Source organism: Balearica regulorum, chromosome 9 (genome assembly GCF_011004875.1).
Source record: "Balearica regulorum gibbericeps isolate bBalReg1 chromosome 9, bBalReg1.pri, whole genome shotgun sequence".
In the NCBI taxonomy this organism is placed as follows: domain Eukaryota; kingdom Metazoa; phylum Chordata; class Aves; order Gruiformes; family Gruidae; genus Balearica; species Balearica regulorum.
Window position 1 is genome coordinate 14,721,071 of NC_046192.1, and position 24,720 is coordinate 14,745,790.

At 37.0% G+C, this 24,720-nt stretch overlaps 1 protein-coding gene across 2 annotated transcripts in view; it reads left to right on the forward strand.

Annotated features, from left to right (window-relative positions):
- Positions 1 to 24,720, forward strand: part of ACAP2 (ArfGAP with coiled-coil, ankyrin repeat and PH domains 2) — a 68,955-nt gene that overhangs the window by 11,462 nt on the left and 32,773 nt on the right. For both annotated transcript variants that reach the window (XM_075761208.1, XM_075761207.1), the window contains exons 2-9: positions 6,500 to 6,557; positions 9,190 to 9,309; positions 10,593 to 10,646; positions 14,389 to 14,447; positions 14,952 to 15,135; positions 17,396 to 17,440; positions 18,554 to 18,649; positions 23,062 to 23,136. In XM_075761208.1, coding sequence (XP_075617323.1) covers positions 6,500 to 6,557; positions 9,190 to 9,309; positions 10,593 to 10,646; positions 14,389 to 14,447; positions 14,952 to 15,135; positions 17,396 to 17,440; positions 18,554 to 18,649; positions 23,062 to 23,136 — 691 coding nt within the window. The remainder of the gene's footprint in view (positions 1 to 6,499; positions 6,558 to 9,189; positions 9,310 to 10,592; positions 10,647 to 14,388; positions 14,448 to 14,951; positions 15,136 to 17,395; positions 17,441 to 18,553; positions 18,650 to 23,061; positions 23,137 to 24,720) is intronic.

The following is a 24,720-nucleotide window of genomic DNA, read 5'->3' on the forward strand; positions in this document are numbered from 1 at the left end:
GGACACGTATCATGATGTGTTGCATTCTTATCTGAGTTTACGTTTAGAAATGTAATCAACTTCTTGTCTGAGAAGCTTTCATGTCACCATTGTGTCTGCATCTTGTTAACAACTATCCCATAATGAACAAAGCATTTAAGTTGGAAGATGAAGAAAATCCTGCTTATCAGAATCTTTGTGTAACAAAAGGGTTGCTAATTTCCTACTTAGGCTTACTATCAGGCTCTCCTGGGGTAAAAAAAAACTTAGGGGAAAATATTAGGCAAAACTATTGGGAAAAGAACACTGCTGGGCATTTCTGGCAATTTACTGCAAAAGAGGAGTGAGAGAAAAAGCTTGAGAATTTAGGGCCAGCAGGTAGCACAGATGTCCTTAAAGACTGTGTATGATACATTACATGCTACTGCAAGTTTAGTGGTAATCAGTTTGACTTTCAGCCATGTATCTTGAGTGCAATAGAACTTCTTCCTTTTTGAAGACTGATTTGTTTATCATGTTCACTATCTTTTGAGCTGTGTCTTGCAGTAAAGAACAAATCAAGTGACGGATGCATCTTAAAGGGATTTGTCCTGTTTCTTTGCTTCTTATATCAAAGACCATATGAATTACTGAGGATGAACTTAACTGTGTAGATGAAGATGAGCTTAAAAACTGGTACCTACAAGGTAGGCTTTTGGTTTAATCATTAAGTGAATTCTATCGTAGAATCATAGAATAGTTAGGGTTGGAAGGGACCTCAAAGATCATCTAGTTCCAACCCCCCTGCTGCGGGCAGGGACACCCTCCACTAGACCACATTGCCCAAAGCCTCATCTATACTATGAGCCTGTAAATACTCTTGTCTTATTTCATTTGCTTATTTTATAAGAGGAAGATTCTGACTTGGGAGGAATAGAAGAATAGTTCTTCTAATATTGAGGACTTTATTTTTTTTTTTTCTTTGCGGAAATTTGAAATACAGATATTGCTTGCTATGGACCTGAGAAAACTTTGTTAATTCATCAACATGACAATCTTCAGTTCAAGAAATGTGCTTCCTTATTTCAATCCACCAAGCTCATAGAAAATTCCTAGGATTTTGGAGTGGAGGTAAAGAGAATATCACATATCTGATTCAAAGTCCTACTGTTCAGGTTGTGAAGCTTTTCCAAGCTACTGATAAAATGTTTTGTGGTAATGAATGAAGAATTAATAATATGAAGAGTACTAGCATGACTGGGGAAGTTCATCTTGGCATGTCAGGGAGCATTCCTCATCTGTTCCTCAGCAAGGAGAGGCTCTGTGCCAGCAGGGGAAAAACCTCTGTGGTGCCAAGCCAGGCCTTCAATGGGCTCTCTATGACAGGCTGCAACAGTGTTCTTTCTTCAGACCATATGAATGGTTATGACACATCTCAAGTTAAAAATTTTCTTGTATGTATCCATGCTGTTATTAGGCCTTATTGTTCAGTGTATGACATCTTTGTCCCTCAATATGTCATGTTTCTTTTTTAATCTGTGGTTGTCTGATGTCATTATACACGTACCAAATGTATTTGCTGTTAGCATGTTGGCTAAGATACCTCTAGATACCTTTTTATATCTATCTATAGATGCTATATATTAAAGAAATGAAGTATGCAGTGATTGGAGGGAGCAGTTGATAAGCTAGAGGGTAGGTCTGCCATTCAGAAGGACCTCAGCAAGGTGGAGGAAAGCACTGGTAGAAACCTTCTCAAGTTTAACGAAGACAAATGTGAAGACTTGCTCTGAAAAGGCACAGACCCATGCAGCTGTGCTGGCAGATAGGGACCTTTCCATCCTGGTGAGCAGTAAATGGACCATCAGTCAGCGGTGTGCCTGTGTAGCTGTGAAAAATGGCAGTGTATTGGACTATATTAGCAAGAGCGTAGCTGGCAAGTTGAGGGAAGAGATGATTACCCTGTATTTAGCAGTCATGAGGCTGAGTCTGGAGTGTTATGACCAATTTGGGGTCCTGCCAGTACAAGAAAGATATTACCAAAATGAAGCATGTGCAGCTAAAGGCAACTGGAATGAACTACATGGGGTTCAAGAGGAGTTTCTGCATTGGGTTTGTATTTAACACAAGAGTTAGAATGATCAATTGCTTTTACTTTGGCCAGTTACGTACTAGCTTTATCTAGCTTTGGCCCTTGCAGTTATTGAGCTGTATGTATCTTTGTAACTGCTTTTCAGTTCTCCTAATGCCTTTAAAGTTTAAAATGAAATGCAGCTGAAGAGGACAAAAGGAGGATCATCACAGTACCATTTGCTTGTTAGTTCACATTCAGTGTTCTCTGTCTCTCCAAGGCTGAATTGTTCTCTACTGGTAGTGGAGCATGGTAATGCTTCTTTATGTAATCTTCTGATACACAGCCAGTCTTGTGAAATTATACTGCAGTAAATGAAGGAAAATGTGAATGTAGTCATTCTTGAATATGTGCACTCAAATACTTTGATTTAGTTATAATTTGTGACTAGTCTTACATGTCAACTTTATACTATTGAACTGTAGTGGATGTTGTTTGAAAGGATGTCATCTGCAGTGAAGTCAAAGATATGCATTAAGGGGCTATTCTGCATAGAATATGTGCAAGTAGGAGAGCTGTGTCTTTCCAAGATTTGAAGAAAAGATGTTAGTAATATTATTGAAATTGTGATGGTGAGAATCTGTTACTTCCATTTTATGAATACAAATACATGAATGTATTAGAACTTTTAAAAAAAAAAAAATCCCAAACTATGGGGAAATACTTTATTAATGGGCTTTGATTCTTTTGAATATTTTTTTTATATTGGGACATGTTAGTTGTAGAATTAACAGTAATTAAAGGTGCTATGGATAATTAACAATTGACTTCTCCAATTTTTTGTTTGTCAGCATCTAATTTATAATGACTGCTGATTCCGGCCTCATTACTTTCAGGAACTCAGTCTAAAAATGCAAACTAGAAAATGATGAATGAGTGAAAGACTAAAGGCAGGATGTGGCTTCGATGGCAGTTAGCTATTGTTTGAAGAATAGCTGGCATTGACCATTGCCACCTCTTATCCTGTAAGAGTAAACAGACCAAGCAGACACTTGTCTGTGGCCACAGAGTGCTTGGCGTTATGGTTAGCAGTGTGTAGTGGTTTAGTCCAGACGAAGTTAATTCCTTAGCATGTGTTTGCAGCTTGTGGCCTAAGAGTGACTGATTCTCTTTCTAGAGGAGAGTTTAGCTGTCATCTTTGCGTTTGGTTCCTGGGATTCTTGGAGTCCCATAGTACCTTAACCTGGAAGATAGCCTTTCAGTGCTCACTTAAGGAGAGTGCTTGGTTGGACACCAGAGAGTTCAGATTTTTCTTTGTTGTGTGCTGGGCTAGGTAACTGCTGACATTATCCTTATTTGAAAAGGCTGCTAAGCCAGACCTTGAGTTTTCTTCCATCATCTCCTATATTCCACCTGCATTGCAGTTGTGCAGGAAGCTGTATCTAGCAAACTGAACTGTGTTTTAAGAGGGAGGGTGAAAGAGAAAAGGAACAGCAGAGGAGAGGAACCCATTCCTGAGAGTCTCGTTATGGAGCATGAAGAGTATGGGAGACTGTTCACTTATAAAAGTGTCCTCCAGCCTTAAGCAGCTGTTCTGGTTTTGTGCATTGCCATGCAGCATTTGAACATCTCGGGAAGCCACAGATGTTTGATTCATGTACTGAGGCAGATTTGACCCTTATTCCTAATGCCAGAGCCTTCTGGCTAAGATTACCCTGATGCAAACCCTGCTCCTAGCTCCCACTTCGCTAAGGAGTAATGCTTTTGGTACGTCAGGTCTGGCACTTGGTCCTCAGTTGTTCTTCTATGATCACTTCCTCTGTTTATAGCTGGAGATTTGGTCTTGGCTGTGGACATGAGATTTACTCGGAATTATGACAATTTTCTGTGAACATTAAGTAATTCCTGACACAGATGTGTTAGAGAAATGCACCTTTTTATTCTGTGGCTTCAAGAAATATTAATTTAAGAAAAACAAGGATAGCATTAACACAGCACAGTTCAGATCAGCTGTTCTTAATGTATTCCATAACCCAGTGTTAAAACAATTTTTGTGACTAGATGGATACCTTCATGTTAATACATTATTAGATATATGTATCTATATTCTGATAGTCTGAGGTCATATTCTCTGTTCTGATGCTTGTAATCCAGTGTTGGTCTGATACTGTGAATATGTTTGCATGAAAACAACTTTTCTACTAGTTTTTATATGATGGAAACAGTGAAAGTAGCCAGTTCTATGCAAAGAAACAGGGAGTTGAAATAGGATTTGGCTGAACCTAACAGCCATTTGATCCATATCCAGCTGTAGGCCCCAGATGTGCCTTCCCTCCATCATGTGCCAGTGGTGGGAAATAGCCCAGAGAACCAGCTTGGTGCTTCAGGGGCCTGTGGCCATTCAAAGATGATCTGCAGCAAATCAGATGGTGGAGAGGCTGTGTGTCTCCCTTCTCCTGTGGTATCTCTTTTTGGTTTACTCTTTACATCTTTCTTGATGTGCCTCTCATCTTTTCAGTCTTTTGATGTTCTGTTGTTTCTTTTCTTTCAGTTGAGCTTATTCTCTCTTAAAATTTTCCCCCTGCCATACAGCTTTAATTACTGAGCAGATGTGGTGTTTTCATTTTGCCTGCCTTTATCTCTCTTCATCTTGAATCTTAGACTTTTTAGCTCATTAAGTCCTGTGGAGCTAGAACTCTTTGCTAGTTAAAGACACTAAAAAAAAATCTTATCAGATCTTACTGCAGTTTTGTAAACAAACTACTTAAGCATGCTTTCATGTTAATGCCAAAGAAACAAATAAAAATTGGTTGAACTGTGATTATAAACAAATGAATACAAAATTGCAGTATAAATATTGAGATACTTTTCCTTTGTTTTTTTCTGTATAATTCTCTCTGAAACAAGATTTAACTCTAGAGACTTAAATGAAAATTAATCATTTATGGAAGAAAATAAAGTAAGAGAAATTGTTGCCTGAAATCTTTCATGATCTGAAGCTAGAGAGGAGGCAGAAGCCAAAACGTAACTGTGCAGGAATGTGCTTAGATATAAAACCTAGGATGTAACTGTGGGAATGCCTTTAGATATAAAAAACTGGAATGCAACTATGTGTTAGTGAAATCTGCAAAAAAGCTGGGAATGTCATGCTCAGTGTTTGAGAACTGCAGGCAATTGGCAGTGTTTTTCAGAACTATTCTTGTAAAAACTGCTTTTCCCAAGTTTGGGGCCTGATCCAGTTTCTCTTTTTTGTTTTTGGGTTTGGTTTTTTTTTTGGTTTTTTGTTTTTGGCTTGAACTCATGTGAACTAGAAGAGAATTACCAAGAGACAGTAAAGCTATAGTTCTGTATAATCTCTTCTCAGTGGTAAAGCTGGCTCAAGAAAATTCTGTTCCAAATCATACTTCCCTGCCCATTTCACTTTTTCCAGGAAGAGTTTTTTTGTAGGAGCGAAGTGTATCTGATCCAATTTTCCAAAAAGCAGTACAGAAAACTTCCTATTATTTTTGTTTTTTCCCAAGGTGGACTACTACTGGTGAACAGTGTGGCTCCATGAACAGTTATGCTGGAATGACTGAAAGAATGAGGTGCCCTGTGATGGGAGCAAGGGATGGGAATACAGCTGTTCCCACCAGCCTCTGTGTAATGAGAAATCCCAGCCTCATTGAATAGATTTTTGTAGTGTAGCATCGTCAGAAATCAGTGCATTCAGCTCTCGAGGCAATAGCCTGACAAGAGAGCAATGTTAATGAACTCTCTGAACAAAACATCATCCTTTCTCAGTCTTCTCCTATTTTTTCAGGTAGCAATAAGCAAGGAAGGAGGTGTCAAAGGAAACATCAGCCTAAAAAGTTATGCTTTGAAAAGCTTTATGAAAGCAGCTTTTACTGGCCTGTAACACTTGACTGGCCTGAAAGATGCAACCAGTCTAGACTAGAGGCAAAGAATATAAACAAGTGTGCCCTCTGAACTTACTGCTAAGTCAGTTGACTCATGGCAAATGCTATATTTTTCATAATCTCATTGCATGGTGGTTCATTAAATAGCTGTAGTTTTGCTGGTTTGAGCCAGGAGAGTTAACAAAAGAATTACTTACGAAATTTTGTTTCAGACTTTTAGTTTCTTTCCTTAGTTATTACCTTCAAATATATAGACTATTGGCCATACAACAGCAGAGGAAACCTATTTCAATGTGACAACCATTAAGATTAATAAAATTTCATTTTGAATCTTTATTACTAGGCTATATGTTTTATCAGTATTTGTTTGGTGATGTAGTTTTTCTTCTTGCTGTCAAATATTCTGCAATTCTTGTGGTTCTCTAAAATCTGTAATGTTTTATAGTTGAAATTTAAATTAAACTGTGATGGCAATGTATGGGTTGGTTTAATATGTGTCAGCCACTTCCCCGCAGTCCCAGAGTATTTTTGTGTAAAGTTTTACAAGAAAACATTTTTTTTAACCATGCAGGGCAGCTTTAGAAGAAGTAGAAGGAGATGTGACAGAACTGGAACTGAAACTTGACAAGGTAAGCTTTTCCATTCAACAATGTCTGTTCTGAAAAATATAAAAACATGTGTTTAGGTTTTGTTTTAAAGTTCACAGCTGTGACGCGGCAGTGGCCGCTGACCAAGAGCTCTGCTCTTGCAGAGGGAAGGGATCTGGGTCGAGTGTACGGCTGGGCCCCAGGGACTCAAGATGAGTAACAGCAGCAACAGCCAGTGTGAACTCCCTTTCTCCCTCAGCTGAGGATTTGGATTGTGCAATACCCTCCTGCCCCTGTGGCCCCTCACACTCATGTGACTTAGCCCCACAGTGGGAGCCACATGCAAACTAATTCAGCTTTCATGTGAGTCAAAAGCCAGGGGTTGACCATCCCTGCGTTGAGAGCTTATGTTTTATGACAGCTGCATACTGTGAGCACATCTGGATACTCTTTGTTTCAGAGATTTAAAGTCAGTGCTGTCTGTCTTTGGTAGTCTGCGGCACAGTCACAGCAGGATTGGTATATATATCCTTCGCTTTTGTCTGGAGAACTTAACTGCTGTAAAATTCATTCTGCTTTTTGTCATGCTTTGTGCATCTATATGAAAGGTTACATATAGCATCTTTTCAGTGCCTTACAATCCATTTATTAGTTTCCTAACCAGTAGTATTTGGAGGCTTTTGTTTGTTCTTTGCTAGTATTTTGTGGGTAGCTTATTTTTGTTCTACATCTGTAGAAAGTCTCCTTCCCTTAGCATTTTATGCTGAATATATGAAATTATTTTTTGCCTGTGTTTTTAATGTGGTAGGCAGATGTCATTTGTTCACCTCCTCAGCTACTTTTTGAATATGAACTTTTGTTCCTGCAGCTCTGAGTTGGCCAAAGAAAGATAGAGACAAATAAAGTCAGTGTCACGTGTAAAGTCTGAAGACTTTTTGTTACTTCTTGTAAAAATATTTCTAGCTTTTGTAGTTAATATTATAACCATTTGCTATTTCAAAGTAAACTTAACATACATATTTAACTTTGATTTTGGTGTGAACTTTGGTGAAACTGATGGGTATAAGACATGTTTTTACTGTAGGGGGGATGAGTCTGTTTTGGTAGATTAAACCATGTAAGTATTTAAAAGATCTGAAAAATATGTCTTGGAAGTTTATATTTTCTGCCAGTCTAAAAGGCATTTTTAGGGAAAAGAATTCTCAAATTCCTTAATGGACATTATTCAGGGCCTTTCTTCCAGCCTCTTGCAGGAGGCCAGTACGAAATATGCCACTATATCATGTAAAAGCTATAATTGTAGTATTACTCTTTGCCCTGAGACCCTATCCTAGTATTCTTTAAAAAGAACAAAAACACCCAAACCTGTTTGCTCCCCTGACAAGAAAGGAAGCACACAAGGTAAGTATTGAAGTAGTTTAATTGTAACGTGAAGTATAAGCAATCTAGTGTAACGAAAGCCAAGCTTCTTGTGTGAGCTGAAGTAACTATGGCCTGAGGGTAATGATTTGTCTAGACTTGGTTGGTAACTTTTTATGCTCAGTTATTCATACTAAACTTAGTTTTATTGTCCCACAGCTGTGACTTTGGGCTATGTTATCTGCAAATTTTTTTCCCCTCTAGAAGAAAGGACACTGGGTTCAAGATTGTGAAGGAGAAAAAGGATCATGTTGGTAGTGATTTTTCTGTGCATTATTCAAGCAACTTGGCCATTCATCAGAATGTGGGAGATGATGCTCAGATTTCTTCTTTTCCTAAGAGGATCTGAGTCAAGATAAAAATTACTAGGTAAATAAGACAGGAAGGTCACTCGAGTGGAACATAGGATCAAGTACTTCTGTGTTTTTCTTCATGAAAAATCCTTCAGAAAGGTTTAATCTTCTGATTTTATTCTCAGTTTGATTTAGACTGGAGGAATTCAATTATAATATGCTTTCTCACAAGAGAGCATCTTAGTGGTCGCAGTAGTCATTCTTTCATTAATGGCCCAGAGCATAAATGGTTCAAAAAGTGGGGAGACATCCATCGCAAGATGCTGATGGCCTTCATGTCAGACTCTGTAGTCCGTGATAGCTAAGGTGCTGACCTAAGCAGTGAGTGGTAGGGATGGAAACCCATCAGAGAAAGGCTAGTCTGTTGTATGAGTGAAAACATGATTGATTTCCCCTTCTGAGGTGTAACCATCTCTCTTCAGTTGTGTTTTGTGCAGATAGCCTTTTGCTTTGTGCCTGTATTCTGAGTGTCTCAAGATGAAACAACTGGTGCAGGTTTCTTTTGATTGTTTGGGGTTGTTTGTTGGTTTGGGTTTTTTTTTGCTCAGAAACCACAAAGCACTTGCTTGGGTTCTAACCAGTTACATTTTAGCTGCTGCACTCTTTGCCCTCCTACAGCTCTCTCTTGCAATATTTGCAAAATCTCAGTTAACAATAAAAGAAATAAAAAAATAATAAAAAAAAATTTATAAAGACTAGTAACCTTCTCTATGGTTTGTCAGTTGAGTTAGAGTAGTATTTTTATAGCTATCACTATGCAACAGAAGGCTTTTCATAGAATGTGGGGCTCTGTAAATTTAGAATTTACCTTTTGAAATCTTTGTTTCAATGTTTCATGTTTATATGGTGGTGTAAAAAACAACACAAAAAAACTTCCACTTTGTAATTTTTTCTCTTTTTAGCTGGTGAAGCTTTGTATTGCGATGATTGATACTGGGAAAGCATTCTGTACAGCCAACAAGCAGTTCATGAATGGCATTCGAGACCTTGCACAGTATTCCTGTAAAGATGCATTGGTTGAGGTAAGTTCTCTAAAAGGTCAGAATGGAAGGAGAAAAGCATAACTTAAAAAGGGTAAAATACAACATTAGGCAAGACAAGAAGTTGAAGTTTGTACTACTGTCTCCCTTTTTGCTCCTTTTTCTTTGAGATGTCTTAAGAGTGAGCTTTTTTTTCATTGTGGTACACTGCAAGTGTCTGCTGTTTAGTTTCAGCTTTAACCTGCAATGGCAAAGATTTTCCAAATTCCAGAAAATGTGTTAGGTTAGGAATAGTCATCTTGGGAGGAGTGGAGAAAGTCAGGTTGAAGCTGTGAATAGCTGCCCTGTTTACTTTGCTAAATAAAGGGGTTCTAGTCATGAGATCCTAAGAGCCAGTTGTTTGCAACTAAATTCCCTGAGTTGACCTCTTGGGTCCTGGAACTGGTGTACTCTAATATATAGAAATCAAAATTTTTTAATGTACAGAGCCCACTTTGATGGTGTAACCTCAGACTGATGTCTTGTTAGGCTAATTTGGAACACCTAATATTTCCTGTCTATGTTACTTTGAAATGAGGTATGAAATCGTGTAATATGCAGGTGTAATTATGGGCACATCTTTGTGTATATCATCTGTCTTTAATGTGTGTTATGTAATAGAACTTCAGTTGAATATATGCATCTTCACACGCTAATGCCTGTGAACTTGAGTATAGTCTGTGTGCAACTGAAACTATTGTCTGGAAATTTACTTCCTAGAAATGTAGTGCCATGGCAAATTAGTAAAACTTACGTTATTTGATTCCAAGTAGGTTTGTTACACTTGTTGTGTAAACAATAAGCAGTTATCCAAATATATTTGTTTTCTGTGTTTGAGACATTGATTCTACAGATTGTTGCTAAGCTATCAGCTGTGAGGCAGTAGTTCCTATAATAACTATGTGTGCACTGATGATTACAGCATGTAAACAGTTTTTTGGAGTTAGAGTATTAAACATTAATAAATATTTAGTATAATATTAAATATTGTAAATTAATGTGTTAAATTATGTGAACTTCCCATAGTTTAGTCAACTTAATTTGAATTTTTTCTGCTTTGCTTCAGTTAGGTCCTTTATATGTAGGTAGCAGTAACATTTTTGTTGCTTTAATAGATTTACTTGACATTACCCTCATCTTGTCCTTCTAGCATAATGGTTTTAATTTAATAATCAAGCAGAGGAAAATCAATTCCCAAGTTCTTTACTGAAAAGCTGTAAACCTCTGAAATGTTGCTTTTTTGCTGTGTAGGGCTTAACTTAAACCATTTTGTTTTTCTCTTACAGACCAGCTTGACAAAGTTCTCTGACACCTTACAGGAAATGATCAATTATCACAATGTAAGTATTTCTAGCTGAAACATGACACTGATAGCTTACCTCCAGTTATATTTGATAACAGAAAAATGCTAAAGCTTTTCTTGTTGATAATATTTGCAAAATCATGGTTTAAGTGGTATTAAATACCTCTCATTTTATACTTATAAATATTTTATTTATATTGTTTATCAAGTATTTATAAATATCCTCTTTTCTGCAGATTTTTACCGTTATTTTTTGTTTGGAATTTGTAAGCTTTGCTAAAAGCCAGTGCAGTAAGGCAGAGTAAATACTGGATTGTTTCATCTTTTTTAATCAAACTGATGGGCAGCAGTGACAAACTATGAGCATATTTCTTTGCTGGACTGAAATAATGATTACCTTTTCAATAATTTCTACTTTTTTTCCCCCCATCTCTTATAATGTAAAAAAGAAGCACCTCTGATTTGTGTGTAGTGGGTTTTTTTGTAACTATGAGATTTAGACAAGTGTAGAGAAAGGAGAAAATGCTAGGATTTAAGACTAATAGGGATTTTTAGCAAGCCAGACTTCATCAGAAAGCTCAGTTTTGCCTGGATTGAAAAACTGATATTACTTTTTTTTTTTTCCCCTCTAAAGAATTTAGTCTGGTATCCTGAAAGCCAAAGGAACGTGTTCGTTCTTCGATTTTCTTCCTCTTCCCTTGGCCCTTACAACTTCTTTTTCATTTTCCAGCAAATTGCTGGAAAGCAACTGAAGTGTCTCCAAATTGCTGAAAATACACAGGGCACTTTAAAATTTATTTTTTTTATATACCACTAGGAGTTTAAAATGTAATGAGATACAGAGAATGCAGTTCAAACAGCTTCAGCTGAAATTAAGTTTTGTTAGCATTAACTTAGCTTCCTAAAACTGTCTTATTAGGCTTTCTTTAAAAAAAAAAAAAGAAAAATCCATGCTTTTAGAAGGGAATAGAAACAAAGGGAATCAGGTTAATACTGTTGAGTTGGATTTTCTTTGTATTATGAGGTGTACATATCTACACCTAATATAATGAAAACTGCAAAGAGAGGAGTAAGTGGACAGTGATACTTTGATGGTAGAGAGAAGCTAGTGTAAAGGTTCAAAGCACCAGTAGTGGGAGGAAGTGTTACTTTCATGTCAGTGATTTCTGCAGATTAGATTGAGCAGATGAATCCAATTGGCTCTCCCTGTTTTACACTGTTCATCACACTTCTTGCTGATAGTCACCTTCTTAACCATGTCTTTGCTGTATGGTATGCTCTTTTTGACACATCTGACCTTGTTTCTATGTTCTCACTGCTGTTATTGTTCTACATGATTGTAGCTTGCAGTAGTCTGCTAAAATTTGGCACAGCACAACTGTCCCTTTAGGGCAGTTTGAAGGCAGAAAGCAAAAAATGAGCCATATTAAAAGAAGACTTCTTTGCAGATCTAAGTAGGACCACTCTGAGGTCTGTCCTGCTTTTTTTCCCTCAGCTTCCATGCTGTGCTCAAGCATAATGAATAGAACAGCGGCTTTTACCAAAAGGCACAAACGTAAGAAGTGAGGCATGTTATAGGGCTCTGATGTAGAGCTTTGCCAGACGTGTTGTGGTCCTGTGTTGCTTTTTGTGAATCAGCTTAGTTCAGCAGGACTTACTAGCTCAGAGTGTCAGCTCTGTTGACCAAGTTGACAGGAGAGCCATCATGAGTGAGAAGAAGCTAGAGGAAGAAAGAGGAGAGGCAAGCATCCTCCAGAGGAAGGAGGGAAGGTGTAGGAGATGGTCCCACTGAGATCTGGATGGCTGTCAGTTTTTTTCATATGAGGCTTTGCTACAAATAAGGCTAGGAACCAGACTAATGCAGCATTCTTCACTGATTCAGCAGTGGGGGAGTAGCTTTGACATCTTATGGCAAATAGCAGCTTGCTTAGACTTGGTTTGGAGTGTGAGAAAGGTAATGTGTTGGAAAGGCTGTAAATCTAGTCAGATCATGATCTGGGCACTTTTTTTCTGTTCTTTTAGGGGGGGAAAAAATGTATATGTATTTTTCTGCCTAGCACTTTTTTCCTCTTCATTACTATAAGCAGAATCGCAAGGCTCGTATTTCTGGGAGTCCACTAATCAGTTGAGTTCCCATCTGGTTATGCTCTTTCTGTATTGATCTTGATTGGTGCACTCCTCAGGCACTGGCAAGCGTAAATGTCATCAGTGGGAGTAGTCCCAGCATGACTTCCAGCTTGTCAAGAAGTTCTTTATCTGTTCTAGTTGTCTGTTTTTCTGGTTTCCCAAAGTGGCAATACAAACAGGATCTTCCATGTGTTACTGTTAGATGTAGGACAATTCAGGTTTGAAGGGGCCTCAGGAGATGTCTGGTTCAACTGCCTGCCTAAGTCAGGGTCAGCTGTGAGGTTGGAGCAGGTTTCTTAGGGTTTTATCCCATTTGGTCTTGAAAACTTCAAAAAAATGGAGACTGAATGGAGGGTATAGTACCAGTGTTAATGGGTGACTTAAACTCAGTCATGTTTTCCTTCTTCAGTGTTTCTTGAAAAGAGAAACAAGCTGGTAAGGGGTTTGTTGTTAATACTTGGCATTGCATGGCTTTTCATTCCTAAACTTTGTGAATAGGGAGGCTAAGACTGAGAATGTTTAAAGAAAACATTGTTTGACCTGAAACTTTGAGTTCTTGACTTGCTTGTCTAATAAAATTATTTACCATTTAAAGGTCTTTACCTTTTGGAAGAAATTCTGTTCGGTTGGGCCAACTACTACTTCCTTAAATTCTTTTACCTCTTTATTTTTTGGTATCGTGCCTTGTATATTTCCGTAATGCAGAATGGGAGGTGTAGAGGAGTTGGAAATTAAGGCATCATTTGTGGTCTTCACAATGATAAGTGGCAAAAGGATTTGTCCCATAGCCATTGACATGTTCCATTCTGTCCTAAAACTCAGAGGACAGATGTGAAGCTGAAGGAATGTGCATTTTCATTCCCCGGTTGGAATTTCTGGGGTCATAAGAGAAACTACAAGTTGTCTAATGTTCAGGTATGCTTTGGCCTTGGAAACTTAACAAATTTCTCAAGCTTTACAATTTGAATGAGTAGATTATATTCTGCCCCACCTCCCCAAATCATAAGAAATTTGAGAAGAATGGTTTGGAACACTTAATCTTAGAAAAAGAAGCAGCCATTCTTCTTAGCAGTTCAACAGTGGGTGTTTTTTTTACAAATGTATTATGTAAAGGACATAGTATTAATTACTCATTTATGTTAGTTTTCAGCATTAATTTCAGTTGGTTTGGATTTTTTTGCCAGCAGTTAAGGGCATGTTCTTTCTACAGTTTAATTTGTCTTTTAGTTATTGGTTACATTGTGAAAGTTTGTAAGAATCAAAAAAAGTAGTTATTTAACATTCAAAGTTGTTTTTTCAAGGATATTTGTATGGTAATATTCTTGACTGTTTAATAGTCATTATAAAAATATTCTATGAAAGTGGGCATGTCTTACATAGGGTGAGAGAATAAGGTTGCAGGAGCTCTTGTCTCTCCCTATAACCACAGTCTTTAAGAAAAGACCAGCACATGGTGTTGAGATTTGTGTTGTTTTACTTATTTTATTCCTTATTCGTATCAAAACCACTTTGAAGAGGTTTATATTTTGGTATTGGACACATATTGGTTTAATAATAATTCTCATCTAATTCTACATAATAACTATATGAATGTCTAAAATGAAAAGTTATGAACACCTCTAAGCTTTTGACCTATGTAATCTTTCTTTCAGATCCTGTTTGACCAAACCCAAAGATCAATTAAAGCACAGCTTCAGACATTTGTTAAAGAGTAAGTTACTTTGCACTTTTGATTGGAAAATTATAGGTAGTATAGAAATTAAAAATATCTGATTTGAGTGGGTTGGTGTAACATCTTTCCTGAAAATCGCCAGCCATAAATTGAGAAGTGCATATTAAAGCTTGTCAAAAATAACCCTAAATCAGTGAGGCTTTAGATACAGCTGCAGAAATGTTGAAATAGTATGAATTACCAATCTTAATTACATGTTGTCATTGTCTAAGCTTAGGGGAAAAAAGTGCTTACCAAAGCTTTTTCCCAGTAAGTGTGAGATGCATTATTTAGATTTCAATTTTGTCCTTTCCTCAGGAGAGAAAGACAGGGAAGCTTCTATTATGTGTTGTATGATTTCCATTTGATCTGAGCATTTATTGAAGAACATGAAAACAAAGAAACTAGCTATAACAGTCACGAGCATGGTCTGTCTAGTATATCTTTAAACACTTTCTTCATGGTTTAGAATGCATTTCTTATCCATCTTTCCTTTTTCTTTAGAGATATTAGGAAATTTAAAGATGCAAAGAAACAGTTTGAAAAAGTTAGTGAAGAAAAAGAGAATGCTCTAGTAAAAAATGCCCAAGTTCAAAGAAATAAACAACACGAAGTAGAGGAAGCAACCAATATTTTGACTGCAACACGGAAATGTTTTCGACACATAGCTCTGGATTATGTTCTTCAGGTAAGTGCAGCAATAAAAGTAATTTTTCAAAACCATCTGTTACATAGAGTATACTTAGTTCTTATTGTAAGCTTCTTCGAAGCTGTGGAGATTCAGTGAAAAAGGACTAACTTTGCAAGTAATTTCTTTTTTAAATTAAATCTGAGCAAAATTAATTTACTTGATGTATTCTTATTGCTTAATACTTTGGCATTCAGTGCCGTTGCTGTAATGACACAGTTTAATTTTCAACTTGGACATTAATTTTGAAAAAACAGTATTTGCCTGATACTTGCCTAAATGTATTTTGTGAGTTGACTATGCTGTAGTTCCTTATATATTTGAAGTAAAAACTGCAGCCTACCCTAGGAAGTACAAATTACCTGAAAAATTCTGATATAGGATGTTGGCTATTGCTATAATTTCAGCTATTTGCTTTGGATTTTCTTTAACAAATCCTACTTGTCTAGAATGCTCAGAGTTTGGCATTGTGCCTTGGGGGAAATCAAGAGCATAACTACTCTTTTGCTTTTTAGTGCACATTTCCTATAGAGTGTTGAGAGGTGTTCTTTTTGCTACTACTTTGAATCCTGTGAAATAATAATAAATTTTCTGTCGATGCTTACAATTCATCTGTTTCGTAGTTACCCACAACTACAGCAAAACAGGATTATTGCAGCTTGAATGGTACGAGGGGTTGGGAGCTCCTAAATGGAGCTGGGGTTCTCCTATGAACAATCCTTTTAAATTATGTTGGTTTTATATTAGGCGGTATCATCTTGATTTGTGACAGTCCGGTCAGTTATTTAAAGCTTAGTTAACTGTTCTTTAAATTGCATGGATTACCTGTAAAGTGAAGTGGAATCGATCTGATCTGCCCAGGCATGTGCACAGATACAGCGGTCAGTGGTCAACACTGAACTTGCTGAGGAGAAAGTTTGTTTTGATGTTTATGTGAATTATGTACCACTTTATTATTTGGCAGGGGGGGAAGCTGGCAGTTGTTGCTATGGGCCGGTTCCTTGTGTGTGCATTGAACTGCAGATAATTTGCCTCCTGGAATTCGTATGCTCAAAGTATGAGCAGCTCCTGTGATAAAGATGCGTTTAAAGTAATGGGGAAAAGTTTCAGCATCTCTTAGTTAATGCGGACAAAAATTAATTCAGTTTTAGAAATTCTTTCTACTTGGGTGATTCTTTTCTTCTGGAAAAGTGGCTTAACTATAGTCTCTTTGTAGCTATATTGGCTTTAAACTATTTCAAAACCTTTGCTTTCCTTTTATTTATTTTTTTTTGCCTTGTAAGTTTAAGGTTTGTTCTATACAAACAAATCTTAATTATTTTTGCAGCAGAAGGTTTTCCAAAATACTACTATTGCCAAAATCCTGACTATTTAAGTATAGAGGTACAATCTGGTTTTGGTTATACCTTCAGTAAGTTTGTTGTTTTTCTTTTTTTTTTTTCTGGAATTTTAAACTGACATAGAGGTGTTAAATTACAAAATCATGCATGTTTCTGCTAAATGGGACTTCTAAAGTAAAATCTGTAGTTCTGGATGACAACCTTAAAGGTTAGGGGACAAAGGATAGAGGAACTAAGTGAATGTGAAACATCAATTATTTTTGTTATATATAATGTGAAATCCTTCAAGTTCTAGGGCAACACCATTGGTCAGTGACTTCAGCTAGCTTAAAAGTGCAAGTATATAGGAAAAGCTACTTATTGAAGCTATTATGATCTTGCTTGTTTCAGAGACTGGGGCTATAGCCCAGCTTTGGGACACTTTGGACAATGTCAGCCCAAGGGGAAAAACAAACATGCCCCTGTCCTTTCCTCTCCCCTAGCAGAGGATGGCAGTGGGGCTGAGGACAGCTTCTTTAAGAAGTTGGTGGGCTGGGTTAGCTCGTACTGTCAGAATGAGTATTTGAAATGTGTTGAATTAAGTCTCTTGAAAATGGGTACCAATTTTCCTTGCTTGAAAAGTATATTATTACTTCTAGCTAGCACATGATGTCTTATATTTTCCCTTTTAATATAAGAAAGTTGAGACTATCACTGTGAAATTCTAGCTTTGCAAGCTTTTTCTGATTGCATCAGTTAAATATAATGACAGAACTAGCATGCATCTTCTTTTAAAAGTGCTTTATGAAGTCTGATATTGAGTTATATTCTTCCGGGTTTTTAAGCTTTGATATGATTATTTGGAAGTAATTTGAAGTTTACTTCAGTGGGGAAAATTTGCTAGTAGAATAAACTAAGTTGCTTGTTTGTTTTTTTTCTAGATCAATGTTCTTCAGTCTAAAAGGAGAGCAGAAATCTTAAAATCGGTAAGATATACTTTAAATATCTTCTATACAGAAAATAAATACATCTGAAATTAAAAATGTGACCGCAAAGGAGTATATTAAAAAAATTTGTCCTTTTACCCATCAGAACATTACCAGTACATTTGGCACTGTGGTGACAGTCAGTTTGGCCTTTAGTATAACTGGGCATAGATGCTTAACTGGTTTTGGCCATACTTTTGGTTCAGATTTGAACACTTTAAGATTTTCACTGCTGTTGACTCTTTGGTATGTGTTTCATGGTTAAAATTGAACTTTGTCTGCTAAGACTTCTGCTGTTCAGGTCTGCTATATTCATTACAATTATAAACAATGAGTACTTATAATCTAAGATGGATTCAGCTCTTTCTACAAAAATAGTATTTTTTTGTGTCAATAGCATATTGTAATAGCAAATATACCAAATGGTTTAGTATGGTATCTGCTAATGTACAGCTATATCTGTGTGCTGGTTTTCTTCTGATTGTCTTCCCTTCTCTGGTTCATGTTATCTCTGTAAAAAGTTTGAGGTAGAGACTGCCAAATTAAATAGTGCTTTTCTTACAAAGGTCTAAAGTTGCATTCCCATAATTTCCTTAATTCCTTTAAATAGCAAAAACTTTAGTTGGATCACAGCTTTATAGCTGCTTTCCATTTTGCTCTGCATCTTCCCAACTTGTTCTCTTTTTTTAAGACTGGATAGTCTTCTCAGCTGTGTTCATAAAGATTGTGGTTTTGGATCATTAGTAAATATATTCTGTAGCCCCTCTCTAGTTTACATGTCCTAGTTAAACAGGAGATAACAAAAGTTTCAGGTGACATGAACTAGAAGTAATTTTCTGCCCTTAAGTAGATTTGGGTTTTATTAATGAGGTTAATCCTATTAAATGATGTCTGAGATTTTTGCTTGGTTCTTTGCTGCCTTTACCTTGCATGTTTATTTACAACATTAGAAGCTCTATGGGACATTGATGTAAAATTGCCAGGATGCAAGAGAGCAGAAGTTAATCCTGGAGTTGTATTCTAAGTTTGTTCATGTGGATTAGTTAAGTGGTATATTTATCTGATCTCTGATAAATATTTATCCTTTTAAAAATATCCTGTTTTCTCTTCTAGATGTTATCATTTATGTATGCCCATCTGGCTTTTTTCCATCAAGGCTATGACCTTTTTAGTGAACTTGGGCCCTACATGAAAGATCTTGGTGCACAGGTAACAAATTACTTTAAAAATTCGTAACTATATGCTGGAATGGATGAAAATTATGTATGTGTACATATCTTAGATTTAGTCAAAAAGGTAACTGTAGTGTGATAAAGGCAAAGCATAAAAATACACTGTAAGTGGTTTGAATGAAACTAGAAACTGAGAGTTGTCTATAAAATCAATACTACCTTTAGGATTTACATACTTAAATATAGCCATGTAGTACCATTGGAGGTACTCTATGGTATTCAGGACACTGGATTATTTTGTTCTAAAAATTTTTGTATGTAACCCATGTTATAAATGTATTTAACAATAAAAAGTAGATTAAGTTTTTTCCTTCTACTTGTATATATTTACTGTATAAATTATGCAGTGTGGCAAAAATAAAATCGATGTTAGCAACTTAGACCATAAAACAGAAGTCTGATTTAAATAGTGGAAAACTGAGTTCATACGTCGAATCCTTCTTGCCCAGTTTTCTTGTTTAAGAACACACAATTGCAACTTCTGGGGTTTCAGTGAGGGACTAATGAAAAGGTTAGATGGAGCACAGCCGGCTGCACATGGGAGATGTTGAAAATGCTTATGCAAAGTAGATTAAGAACATGCAATATTCAACTGAAGATCTCTCTGTGGTGCATGAAGAAGACTCAGCAGTGTCTTGATTTGTTTTCAGTGCAAGTTGAATGGGCCTGGAAATACTTGTACAACACTCTTATTTTTATTTTTTTCCCTTCTATCCAAGGACTTGCATCAGCTGAACTGATGCAAAACGCTCTATTGCCACTTCCCAACCTGATCCACAAAACAAAGGCAACTCGAATTCTAAGTGTCTATCCAGATACAAAAGCAAATAAATGACAGCAAACATTTATTTGCATTCATCTCAAGTAAATGTGTCGTTGAATGTCTAAGAAATTACATTGTTCTGAGCTGGTTATTCCTGCCACAGCACTGTCGTCATCTGTGCCCCTCAACCTGCTTCTGTGTCTGTGCAGTGAAGCAGGTTGGGAACTGTAGAAAGTAAGTCCAACAATCAAATGTCCAAATAGTTATTTTTCTGCTAGACTAGTCCCCAATCAGGTTACTGTGGGTCTTAATTACCTGTACAAACACATGTCAAGGAGGTGTGTGCTTGTGTGTGTGCATGCGTGTGGCGAGGAAGTGATGGAGCTGAGAAGAGAGACAGGCTGCTTGAGCTGGCACTGCTGTCAAGAAGGGAAGTGACTGTACAGCTGCTGCCCTCCATGTTTGGTCTAATAGCTGCACTTGAAAGTTTCAGGTGCACATGACTGTCCTTAGTTGTGCCTTTTATTCTTTCATGTCCTTCTATTTTGAGTTGTAATTGTCGAACTGTAGTGTTTTGTTAGTATAGAATGTGTGTCCTGTACCTCTGCAGAAGAGAGGATGGGGAAAGGAGACAAAAACAATGAAGTTGGTAGTGGTTTGTGCCACCAGCTAGACTTTAATGTTTCCATTTCATTGAGATTATTTGAGCAAGGAATACAAGGTTATTCTTGAATGGCTGGTCATCCTTTTGCTTGATCTGGTAAGGAGCATTGTGTAACATTCATTTTGGTGCTGGTATCATAGCAACTGAAGGAGTTAAATTTAGAAAATCCAAAGCTGAGAATGTTTAAAATATATTGCAGTTGGAGCAAAGATAGACTGAAGACCCTAAAGTTGTACTCGCTGAATTATTCTTTTGCAACAGACCTTGGCGTTTAAGTAATGGATGTTTTTCATGACAGACAGACTCGTAAATGGCTTACGAAAGTTTAACAGTTAATGGCTTTGCAGTTTGTATTGGTTGAAGCTTCTGCCTTTAACAGGTCAGAGAGAAGATATGTTGTGGTGTAAAATAGGGATTTCCTAGATTTTTCTGAAAATACTGGCAGATTCTTTCTGTTGGTGAGTTTTCATTCCCAGGTAAATTTTGTGTATGATCTTATTACAAGGTTTAGCAGTACCTCGAGTATTAAAATTGAAGTGATCTTAAATAGTATAGTTTTTTAATTCTTCTGTTTTGCATTTTCAAAATAACTGTCTTACATGATGGAATAGGATGGAGCAGTTCTGCTTTCTGGATATTTTAGGTCAGGGTAGGATTACTTGTGAATCAAATCATTGTAGGGGAATCTTTAATGGCACACAAGTGTAATATAAGCTTTTGCATGGAAATTATGGTATTTGGCACTTTTCATATGAAATGTGGTATTAGTTTAAAAAGAAAACCTACTTGAATTTTCATTCTGAGATGAACTATTCAGAAAGCTGAACATTTTAGTCTTTGATCTCTACAGAATACCAGTCAGTGTTAAATGCTTGTGAAATACATTTAGCAGTAAATGCAGTATTTTGAAAAACTTGTGTTTTTGAAGACTGCCCAATAGTGATATAATGACTGGGATTTTGATAGTTTAATTGTGTGATTGGCCACAGCTCTTGATAGTCGTATGCTGTTGGTCTCTTGTTTAAGACAGTTGATGTGCTGCTCACCTAAGTGAAAAGAAGAAATTCTGCTCTGAGCTTGGAAACTGGAATGATGCAATGTATTGATAGTGAAAAGTAAATGATGAAATGAGCTGCTATTAAGAACTTTATTCTGGCACTTATGCTGTGGTAAATGTATCTTCCAACACTTGTATTTAAGATAAATTAGAGCTAATTGCTAATCTGAATGTGCCTACCTTCTTTTTCATCTAGCAGGGTAGGAGGAGGAATTTCTTGGGGGCCATGTGCAGATTCCTGAATCTGAGGTTTTAGCAAGAAACTTGATTCCTATAAAGCCTTGAACCGCCCTTGGACTGATTCTCATGTTTATCACAAAACAATGAGCTTCCCAGGGTTCTTGGTGCAAAACAGTCTTTGAGCATAGTGGCAGCGCAGTCTCTGGCGTAGAGGCTCTTCTGTCATTTTTAAGTCATATTGCTACATAAATATGATGTCTGGACACTTAGGTCTTTAACGTGTTCATGTTCACAAATACCTGTAAGGTGTGAAAGTGCTGGTGTAGCTGTTTGAGGCAAAGAAGCCAGGGAAAGAAGAGTTAAGAAAAACAAGTGTATGGAATTGGATTCAGATGTCCCAGCTGTCTGATGGCTCGTTAATTGTTGGAAACTGTCTAGCACAACGGTGGTAAGAGCCAGTTATTGTCTCTTTTTATCTCTCACTTGTGTCATTTCAGGCAGAGGAGATGCAGCATGGGGGAAAGTGACCAGAGTTGGCAGGGGCTCTCACTTGCTGTTATGAGAGTGGGTGGAGGTGATCCTATTTGTGTGTGAATTAGATGTTTTGTTAGTCATACTGTGCCCTCTGCCATGTGACTGACTTCAGCTGGAAAACTGGTTTTGCACACTGTTCCTGATCTCCTCGTTCTAGACCTGGAGTAGAACAAGGTCTGTCCTACAGATGTACCACTGTGTTCGGTACTGCATCTGCGTCGTTATTCAGTAAGATCCCGTGACTGGGGTTAATGACAGCCTTCTGTTATGGGCGGATCTGTATTAAAGGAGTTCATCAGATTCCATAGCATGTCGCATAAGTGCCAAGCTAACTGGTCTTTCAGGCAGCATCTGTTCTTCCACTTCACTGTATTTCTTCACTGTAAACATTAAAGTCTGGGGAAAAAAAACCCAAACAAACCCACCTTACCCTCTTACAGGATATCTTAAATTCCCTGCCTTTTTTTCCCTTCTGGTTTTTAAAAGGAAAAAGTTTATGTGGTAGTGCTATAGACAAGCTTGCAGCAAGTTTTTGGTAGTGTCTTTTTTATCATCACAGACTTTGTAAGGATACTAACTGAAACCCGCTCTCTTGTGACAGTCTCTCTTCTTTGCAAAATCATATTGTTGCTGTTTCTGAGACTAGAAACATTTGAACGGTTCTGCCTAAGATTTCAAGGAATTCTGCGCAAATACTGCTGGGTACCCGATCAAAGCTATCAATACAAAAGCCTGGTCGAGGCAGTTCCTCCTGCTTTGTGGAGGGGAAAAATCCCTAGCATTTGCTCCTTGTAGTTTTTGCTGCTAATGCCAGTGCTGCTGCATAGGCCAGTCAGCCAGCAGGAGCAGCTAAAGCATGAGTCATTCTCTTCAGAGACTGAGCACCAATGCGGTATAGAGTCGCATATGCTTGGCACCATGCTGTTCTTTGAAACATTTCTTCTAAGGCTTACAAGAAATGTACACCTTTCATAGAGGTTAATTCAGGATGGTAGTGCAGTGCTTTAGACGAGGCTTCAGTGGTTATTAAAGGTAAACGCTTTGTGACCAGATAAGTAATTATACTATGCAAATAAAACAAAAGTCATGAAATGTCTAGACATAATGTGGCTTTTTTGTCAGTATTATGAAAGCTACTGAGCCAAATTTCTCTTGATACCTAAAGATCCAATTTTCTGTTTCTCTTTACAGCTGGATCAGTTGGCTGTAGATGCTGCAAAGGAGAAGAGAGATATGGAGCAAAAGCACTCCACTATTCAACAAAAGGTACTTGACAGAATGTAAAAGGCAGACTGCACACACATTTTTCTATCTATGGCATCTCTCCCCAGCAGTGCATCTCTGCATCAGAACCATGAGGGATGGTACCTGTAGTGCAGAGAAATAGACTTACACAACATTAAGTATAGGATTGGATTGAAAATACTAATTTTGTATTACAGAACATTATATTATGTTTAATTTTGACTGAAACATAAATAGAACAGAATTTATTTGAATGCTGGGACTCTTAACGTTTCATTAGAACTCTTCATTCTGATTTGTATCTTGGATTCAATGTAGTTGTAGAAGTTGCTATCTGTCCCTCCTGTGTATCTGCAGAGTCCTACGGTCAGACGTAATGCTTTTTCTGGACTGTGCCAAATATGAGTGCAGCACTTTGAGGCAGAATGTAGCAGCTGCTATTGCATATGAAGAGCAAAAGTAAATTTTTGTAAAGGCTGTCTAATGTATGGTGTTCAACTGTACACAAATATAGAAGTGATAACATTAAGTTGCTGTTTTGGGAAGATTTGTATGTACAATAATTCTTTTTGTTCGAGAAAAATGTAGATAATTCATGTTGTGGGGAGAATGACTTCTGTTGTTTGGACATTTCAGAAGCTCTAGATCAGTATTGGTTTTGCAGGTATAATGCTAGAAGTTAAAAATATTTCCACTGAACTCTCCGGTAGTGAGCTAATACTGGAGGTACTTTTGAAAGGGATTAGATACCAGTTTAAAGGTAATGCAACACTTCTTACTTTCATTCAAATTCATTCTGTGTTTGTTCAGGTAGCATAAATTTTTAAAATCTAATGTAAATGAAATCTGAGTAAATCAGGAATGAAAACATGTTAAGATCATAATTTAGGTAGCCTTAGTAGGAGTTAATATTAATGGGAAAAGGTTGCTGAAAATGTTTTTGTCACTTCATCCCATCATTCATGCAGGAGTTGGTGGGAAGCATTAGGATTGCTGTAACTGTGAAATTGAGCAGACATGATGGTGGGTTTTAGGGCAGTGCTGATGTTTGGAGGCAGACAGAAGATAATTGCAGGCAAGGAAAGGGGAAGAAAGAGGGCATATGGGAAAGATGGTACTTGAGAATCAACAGTGATGTTCAAATTTTAATTTGTTGGGGCTTAACAGGCCTAGTTTCAGGAGTGGGCAGTAGTTGATGGTGCTAGAGAACAGCAGTGCTTGGTGAAGATTACAGGCAATTATCTTTTAATTGGCCATAGAAATAATAACTTGTTACAGTGAATTATGGGCATTGCTGTTGCTAGTGGTGTTTACAGTCTTTGTTTTTTCTTTAAATGCTGCTTAAGGCTGCTTTACAGGTAAACTATTTCTAATAGTATCAATGGTTATTGAAATTTAAGCTTTGTGAAACTCGATAAGCTATGTCTATGTGTAATATAAATATTCTTGGTTTCTAGTACAAGTGACAATAATAATGAAGTTATTTATCTATTGTTCCTTATTTTAATTAAGTGACAATTTTATGCTGTCTCTAAAATATAATCAAGGCAGTCAAATTGTATTGTATGTTGCCCTCAAGTTCTGTGTTTCAAGTTGAACATGTTG